Raw genomic sequence first — 8,922 nt, forward strand, 5'->3', positions numbered from 1 at the left:
CCAACCCTGTCTACCTTGGCGTAACCCTGGACCGCACACTCTCCCTCAAGGAACACATCAAAAACACCAAACTGAAAGTAAGCTCCCGAAACAACATCTTACGGAAACTGACAAATTCCAAATGGGGAGCCACAGCACACACACTAAGATGTACTGCTTTGGCCCTGTGCTATTCCTCGGCAGAGTATTCATGTCCTGTCTGGGAGAGATCAACCCATGCCAAGAAACTCCACCCAGCACTGAACAACACCTGCCGCTTGATCACTGGTTGCTTGAAGCCTACCAACCTGAACAACCAACATCTCCTCGCTGGCATTGCCCCTGCAGACGTGAGACGGGAAGTTGCCAGCCGAGTAGAGTTCACAAAAGCTACCAGTGATGAACGCCACCTCCTCTATGGACGTGAACCCTCAGCCCAACGTCTGAAGTCAAGGAGAATGTCCAGCCCCTAACAACATGTCGAGAAGAAACCAGACTCCAGCTATGGACACAAAGACTAGAGAAAGACCCCCCTCCTATTGACATGGGAATCCCCCCTTCTGAAGACCTGCCCCCCGGGTCAGAAACACCATGGGTCCAGTGGAAGACACTAAACCACCTGAGAACAGGAACAGGGCGATCAAAAGCTGCTATGGCCAGATGGGGCTACAAAACCGGCCCAACCACCTGCGAATGCGGAGAAGAGGACCACACCATGCGGAGAAGAGGACCACACCATGCGGAGAAGAGGACCACACCATGCAGCACTGCCTTGTCTGTCCTCTGCTACCCAACCAGTGCAGCTTAAAATATCTTGCAGAGTTCAAGGACAATGCAAAAGAGTGTGTAAAGAAATGGGAAACTGTCATATAACCACATGCTTCAAAGACACGAAAAGAAGAAGAAGAACTACAAACTACAACTACAAAAGAGATATAGACAAGTTTGGCCTCCACAATGTCGGTAGCATACTCAAATCTCTTGTCCATTAGACGTGCTCATATGGATCAATTCCACTTATTTTTTCAAGGTAGCGAGTCTTTGAGGTAAGGTACAGTACGATCCATTTGAATTCAGTTTGTTGGTCTCTCTCACTTTACACAGTACAGCCACGTAAACTAAAGCTTTGGCCAGCAAAAATGGCTACTAATGCATTGCGAAATCCTGTGCCCTTTCGAGCCCTATTTTGTGTCAAAGTAAAAGTTGGTCAGTTGATTAGCAAAATGTTTGACATACCTTCCGCCACCCTGTCCAGCATGACCGTGACCTTCTCGTCTTCGCAAACGCGACGCTTGAGGAAGCTTATGAAGATACCGTTGGACACGTCTTCCCTCTTGACCTCGTAAGCCTCTGCGTCGACGCATCTAAACACAAGCGCTCACTCAGTCGTAGGTCTTCATACCGTACGCGCTGACAGGCGGAAGAGCTGCAGCTTACGTGGCGTAGCCAAACACTATGTTTGCCGTCACCTTCACCAGCCCGGACTGGACGGCGACGCCATCGTTTGGGTTTCTTCAAAGGTACAAAAAAAACTTGACGCACAAATGCGCACCGTTAAAAAAAACAAGCGTGGAAGCCAAAAACCCAACCTTTTGCGGCACATGTCCAGCAGGAAGACATTGAGTCCGGTCTCTTTCTCCTGCATCCTGGTAAGAATATTTTGCACGCACAAGCAGTGCTCTGATGTGTACGAGGCCGGTGCATCAATGGGAACCATGAAACTGTTGCCGTAGTTCTCATAACCGTGACCGGCAAAGTAGAGCAAGCCTGTGGAAGACAAAAACATGAGGACATACAGTGTAAGACAGGGCTGTGAAACGTACGGCCCACCGACGGGTTTCATCTGGCCTGTAAAATGAGTGTGCTATGTATACAAATGAGTTGCAATTTTTTTATGAAAGACTCCTGTTGTAAATGTGCCTACTGGATGGTGCAATACCAATAGAAGTGTAACCCACGTCACACATGCCAGTGTTTAAAGATGACGTTGTAGCGGTTGCTTCAAGGACATACTGTAATTCACCACACCTGTTCACTTGACTTTGTAGTCATTTTTCACTGTCATTCTTCTATTGTGCACATAACAATGTTCTTCTTGTTTAGCATTCATATATGCAGTTAAGAGTGAGTCATTCGGTGCGGTCCCTTTAAGTGACCGTCAGGAGATTTACCCAAAGGTTGGGGTTTGTTGTGACCGCCATTTTGAGTCACTTAATGTAAGAAGTCTTTAGTCCTGTCTTTGATGGAATAAACGGCGCATAACGCTTTTGTGTGTCAAATATACTTCAGGTTGTCTTGCTTTCGCGTTACAAGCGCAACAACGAGTAGCTGCTGCTACTCCAATCAGCGTAGGTGCAAGAAATCAGCTGCTCCTGTTGTGGCTAGCAGCAGATGGCGGCAGACTGATGCAGTATTGACACACAATACCTTCTTTCATTGTAAATGATTCACTCAACAAATAAAATAACGAAACGTGAAGATGCAAAGACCTAAGTCAACTTGACCATCTTCTTTGTAGCTAGAGTTCCGTGCAGCACTCGCAATTGGTTGAGGGCGCGATGCACACCCTGAACTCCATTGTAAAAATGTGTTTCTACATTTGTTGTTAGTTCTATTTTATTTTATGCTTAAATCTACCATGTTCACATTTCTTAAGTTTGTAGTTATGTTACTTTGATTTCAGCTATGGTGTAATTTTAATAATTGTTTTGTTTATATTATAAATTATATATAAATGATGATAAATGAGGTGTTGTGGCAGTTGCGGATGTCACCAATTGCGGCGGTTTGAAGAAAACAGTCGAGGAGCGAAACTCCAAACACGTCTTAAATGGTGAACTGCCAACATGAGAATGCCAAACAGGAAGTGCTTAAAGTTGAATTGCTTTGTAAATAGTCTAAGTTCATTGTGTTGTTCATGGTGTTTTTGAAACTGCACCAATTTTTTCCTCAGAATTTTCAATAACTTAAAGTGTTTTGCCAAGAGGATTATTCGTAATATGTACATGTTTAGAATGTGCTCGTGTAAAACAAAGAAAACAACTTGGAATTGTCCTTGTTTTGAAGTTATTATGTCATGATCTTACTAGTCCAGCCCACGTTCGTCAATGCGGCCCCTGAGCTAAAATGAGTTTGAACCCCTGGTAGAAGACGTGTGGGCGTCAACGCTCGGATGACAAACCGTAAACTCCTTTGCCGAGGAGCAGAAGGAACTCGGTGACTGCGCTGTGCATCTCCTGCAAGTTGAGGTCCAGCAGAGAGACCACCTTGAAGTCCATTTGCCTGAGCAGGTTGCTTAACTCGTGGACATCCGCCATGGGAGCGCAGAGCTCATTGAGGTGGCGGTAGTTCAGGTTGCCGATCAGAAGAGCCACCTTGTCTGTTGCTGTGGACGTAAAATAGTTGAAATTGTTCAAAAAAATATTGCACATGAGCTTGTGAAAACTCAATTTTCCTGTCCTGTTGTGTTAAATGAAGTATAAACGTTTCATCAATGGCACTAATCAAAATAACGGAGGAAATGATCGATGCTATTGATCACAAACAGTGTGCAGCTGGACCTAACCAAAGCATGACCCAATTATTCATAACATTTTAATAAATACATTTGAAATGTATGGCATCAGAACGTTGGGTTTAAATAAAGTTAACGTCCCAACGATAGTCACACACACACACACACACACACACACACACACACACACACGCACACTTACATGTCTTGCCTACTTTGTGTGGACCCACGTTTGGTTAGTGGGTTGTGAGGGCCCCCCTTTCCACTATAGCTAGAATGATGAAAACATATATATCTAGCCCTAGATGGGAGTAGAGAGTTGCAACTAGGGATGTCAGATAGTGGCTTTTTGCCGATATCCAATATTCCGATATTGTCCAACTCTTTAATTACCGATACCGATATCAACCGATACCGATATCAACCGATATATGCAGTTGTGGAATCAACACATTATTATGCCTAATTTGGACAACCAGGTATGGTGAAGATAAGGTACTTTTTAAAAAAATTAATAAAATAAGATAAATAAATTAAAAACATTTTCTTGAATAAAAAAGAAAGTAAAACAACATAAAAACAGTTACATAGAAACTAGTAATTAATGAAAATTAGTAAAATTAAGTCTTAAAGGTTAGTACTATTAGTGGAGCAGCAGCACGCACAATCATGTGTAATTACGGACTGTATCCCTTGCAGACTTTATTGATATATATTGATATATAATGTAGGAAGCAGAATATTAATAACAAAAAAGAAACAACCCTTTTGTGTGAATGAGTGTAAATGGGGGAGGGAGGTTTTTTGGGTTGGTGCACTAATTGTAAGTGTATCTTGTGTTTTTATGTTGATTTAATAAAAAACAAAAAAACCAAAACAACAACAAAAAACGATACCGATAATAAAAAAAACGATACCGATAATTTCCGATATTACATTTTAAAGCATTTATCGGACATCCCTAGTTGCAACCTCACTTCAGAATGCAAAACACACAAGGTAAAAAAAAATATTTTACTTTTGTAGTTGTGAGGAGCAGGCAAATGTCCTCACAAGTCAAAAGATCCTCACAGAAAGGGTGGTTTATCAAGTGTATGTCCACACAAGGGTAGTGAGACAAGTGCACACACGCACGCACGCACGCACACACACACACACACACACACACACACACACACACACACACACACACACACACACACACACACACACACACACACACACACACACTAGGTGTGGTGAAATTATTGGGCAATTGGGCAAAGAGCTATTTAACCAATAGGAAGCAATACATGAAGCTAGGCAACATACATCTGAAGCTTTAAATATACCATCTCCAGGGATCGTTGTCGGCACCAAAATAGTTCATTCTTAATGTGAATGACCTTTGTAAAGTTACAGAGGACTTAAAGTTTGTATTATTTTCAGACAAAGATACGACCACATTTTGTTCAGGAGAGAATACTTCATGTCTGCTTGACTTATGATTTCAAAGCAAGTTAACCATCAAATGTACATATTTTTTTTATTATAATGATCAAATGTATAGGCAGTTATGTAATACAACACGGTGATTATACATGTTATACTCATACATATTCACTGTTACAAATGGCCCTCTGAGGGCAACAACAACTGCGATGTGGCCCTTAATGATGATTATATTTTGCAAGGACGGCACAGTTAAAAATTGTACTTATAATGATTGTCAAGGGGGACTTTTCTGGCCCATGGTACCAAACTGCTATTATGTTTGGAATCTGACACAGCAAATAAATAAAACAATCAATGCATAAAAATGTGTTTTATTACTAATGTTATATATATTCAGGCTTGATATTTAACCCACAACCCTCTCCCTTTAACATTTACAATATGGATGATAGTTCATTGTATGCAAATACTTCAAAATAAAAACTGACATTATTAGATCAAATGGGCATTCCGAGGGTTAAAATCCCCCCCAAAAAACATTACATGTTTGCTATTTTTTGTACTGAAGTTGAGCAAAGACATTTTTTTATACACTCAAATAGGGATCACCTTTGAACCAATACAGTACCAATTTGGGGTACCTGGGAATCGATACCGCTACTCAACAGTACCAATTTTGGTACTTTTGTGTGTGTTAATAAATAGTAATTGTTTGATATCAATTTAATTTTTAATGCAACATTTAAAAATGACCTTGTTCTTATAACTGTGCTGTCAAGTTGCTATATATTTTTTTATTATCAATCAATCAATCAATCAATGTTTATTTATATAGCCCTAAATCACAAGTGTCTCAAAGGGCTGTACAAGCCACAACGACATCCTCGGTACAGAGCCCACATACGGGCAAGGAAAAACTCACCCCAGTGGGACGTCGGTGAATGACTATGAGAAACCTTGGAGAGGACCGCATATGTGGGTAACCCCCCCCCCTCTAGGGGAGACCGAAAGCAACGGATGTCGAGTGGGTCTGACATAACATTGTGAAAGTCCAGTCCACAGTGGATCCAACACATCAGCGGGGGTCCAGTCCACAGCGGGGCCAACAGGAAACCATCCCGAGCGGAGACGGCTCAGCAGCGCAGAGATGTCCCCAACCGATGCACAGGCTAGTGGTCCACCCGGGGTCCACCATAAACCATTTGAGTCTCATTTGCAATGAAGTTACACTTCCAAGACAATAGATGGCAGTACTGTATATACTGTAGGTTATCTATGGGCTAGGAAGTGACTTTTTCCAGTAAGCCGAATGTGTTATGTTGCGCCCTACAAAGTGTTTATACTATAAGTATTGAGCCTTTCACACACTAGATGTTTGATTATAACATGTATCTTAGTTGTAGTTTGGAGGTGTTGAAATCGCCATGTAAATTTGTTAATAGTAGCCTGTCTATGGCAAAGCCAATGTAAATTAGCACAAAGCTAGCACATTTTGGAAGAGTGGAGCATTATTTTACAGTCAAGCGTTTTCTACCAAGCCTACTTACTTTGTTGGTGTTAAAAATGGTAAGGTTACTTTAGTTTGGTTTGACTGAGTCTACCCTGAGTGCTGCTTGAGCGATTGTTTACGTGAGCCGGTGTTTAGTCTGTGATGTCACATGCAACAAAGATATCGAAATATGACACTATTTTTACGTGAATTCGGTCAGTGCCTATAAAACTAACAAATTCAGTACTTTTTTGTCCCGGCGCTATTTAATTGGGCTAAAATTATTTCCCAGTGTATCGTTGGTACAGAAAATAATTTGGAATAAACATATTAAAATTCACCATTAAAAAAAACTTTTCGGGAAAAAAAATAATTCCATTGGGAGTAACAAGACCGAAGTTACGGCCAAAAACAGAGCAAAAACTTACCTGAAAGGACCAAAAATGCTTTTCTCTGCTTAAGGGCCACTTGACTGAACAACATATGCCACAAAGGGGACCTAAGGAGTCTATTTACGTGGGATTCGAAGATCGCTATTATCAGCCGTCTGTTGGCATTCATTCAGAAGTTCTTGAGAAAATTCCAAGTTACCATAGAAATTCTTGGTTTGTGGTTGCGGTGGATGACTTCCGGCACTGCTGACTGACCTTTCCAATTCATTAGATTCTGTAAACAAAACAAAAAAACACAATGGTTGCATTTGTTTATAAGCATCAGCATGTAAAAACAATCCTACTTTCATGGTCTAGTTTAGTGGTTCTCAAACCTTTTTCACCAAGTACCACCTTTAGAAAACACTTGGCTCTCCAAGTACCACCATAATGACAACCATTCAAATACTGTAGCTTAGTAGGCCTAAGTATTCACTAAAAACAAGGCGGAGGTTTTATTTACAAGTATATTTGTGGCCACTGTAACAAACACTACGCATAATTTGAACAGTAACACTGTGTTTGAATATTTAATTAAATTATTCTTTGGCGGACCACAGATTGAGAATCGCTGGTCTAGTTATCACATGAATGCATATGGTTCATTTTTATAATAAAGTCCACACTGGATTATGACAACAAGTAAATGAGGTAACTGACAACAGAAAGTGAACTTCTCCTCGTCAAATACCTGAGCCGCGATCAACTTCTACCCAGGAGAGATCCGTGATGGAAGTTGGGCCTGCATGGAGGGTCAAAACAAGAAGCCAAAAACACAGCAAAGGTGTTGCAAATGTGCAATGTAATATCAATGTTACCAAAAAATGACGACGGTCTCACCTATACTGACAGTTGCTGGGTCACTCCACATCTCATGATACAAGTTGAACACCTTGCACCTGTACTGCCCTCTGTGTGCCGTGGTCACGCTCGCAATCTGGAAGCAGTACAAGGCTCAGCACCAGCGACGGAAAGCAAATGTTATATTATATGATATCATGGGGATAGCTTGATTGGCAACACTAAATGGGCCCTAGTGTGTGAATGGGAGTGTGAATGTTGTCTGTCTATCCGTGTTGGCCCTGCCGTGAGGTGGCCACTTGCATTTGAGAGAGGCTCCAGCACCACCCGCAACCCCGGGTATACACAATATAGTAACAGACACCTTCATAACAATATGTAATATGTACAATATACACACTGCAAATATATATATATAATGTAGTAACAGACACCTTCATAACAATATGTAATATGTACAATATACACACTGCAAGTATATATATATATATAATGTAGTAACAGACACCTTCATAACAATATGTAATATGTACAATATACACACTGCAAGTATATATATCATGTAGTAACAGACACCTTCATAACAATATGTAATATGTACAATATACACACTGCAAGTATATATATCATGTAGTAACAGACACCTTCATAACAATATGTAATATGTACAATATACACACTGCAAGTATATATATATATATAATGTAGTAACAGACACCTTCATAACAATATGTAATAAGTACAATATACACACTGCAAGTATATATATAATGTAGTAACAGACACCTTCATAACAATATGTAATAAGTACAATATACACACTGCAAGTATATATATATAATGTAGTAACAGACACCTTCATAACAATATGTAATATGTACAATATACACACTGCAAGTATATATATAATGTAGTAACAGACACCTTCATAACAATATGTAATATGTACAATATACACACTGCAAGTATATATATAATGTAGTAACAGACACCTTCATAACAATATGTAATATGTACAATATACACACTGCAAGTATATATATAATGTAGTAACAGACACCTTCATAACCGTATGACGTACTTTGAGAAGCTGCGTCTTGTTTGGCATGGGTGCTGAGTTGTGGTACCACTGGTACTGGGGAGGCGGGTTGGCCAGGGCGTTGCACTCCAGCAGCAGCGTGTCCCCCTCAGACAGCGTCTGGCACTGAGGCTGGTAGATGACACGCAGCCCACTGGCTGAACCTGAAAACAGGGTACCTGAAATGACAAGATTG

At 40.6% G+C, this 8,922-nt stretch overlaps 1 protein-coding gene across 3 annotated transcripts in view; it reads right to left on the minus strand.

Moving 5' to 3' along the window:
* malt2 (MALT paracaspase 2) overlaps positions 1-8,922 on the minus strand; it is a 38,082-nt gene that overhangs the window by 6,895 nt on the left and 22,265 nt on the right. For all 3 annotated transcript variants that reach the window (XM_062027680.1, XM_062027679.1, XM_062027678.1), the window contains exons 6-13: positions 8,730-8,905; positions 7,688-7,784; positions 7,539-7,589; positions 7,008-7,082; positions 3,161-3,364; positions 1,569-1,746; positions 1,417-1,491; positions 1,216-1,343 (exon numbers count right to left, since the gene is read on the minus strand). In XM_062027680.1, coding sequence (XP_061883664.1) covers positions 1,216-1,343; positions 1,417-1,491; positions 1,569-1,746; positions 3,161-3,364; positions 7,008-7,082; positions 7,539-7,589; positions 7,688-7,784; positions 8,730-8,905 — 984 coding nt within the window. The remainder of the gene's footprint in view (positions 1-1,215; positions 1,344-1,416; positions 1,492-1,568; positions 1,747-3,160; positions 3,365-7,007; positions 7,083-7,538; positions 7,590-7,687; positions 7,785-8,729; positions 8,906-8,922) is intronic.

This window comes from Entelurus aequoreus, linkage group LG19 (genome assembly GCF_033978785.1).
Source record: "Entelurus aequoreus isolate RoL-2023_Sb linkage group LG19, RoL_Eaeq_v1.1, whole genome shotgun sequence".
Lineage (NCBI taxonomy): Eukaryota > Metazoa > Chordata > Actinopteri > Syngnathiformes > Syngnathidae > Entelurus > Entelurus aequoreus.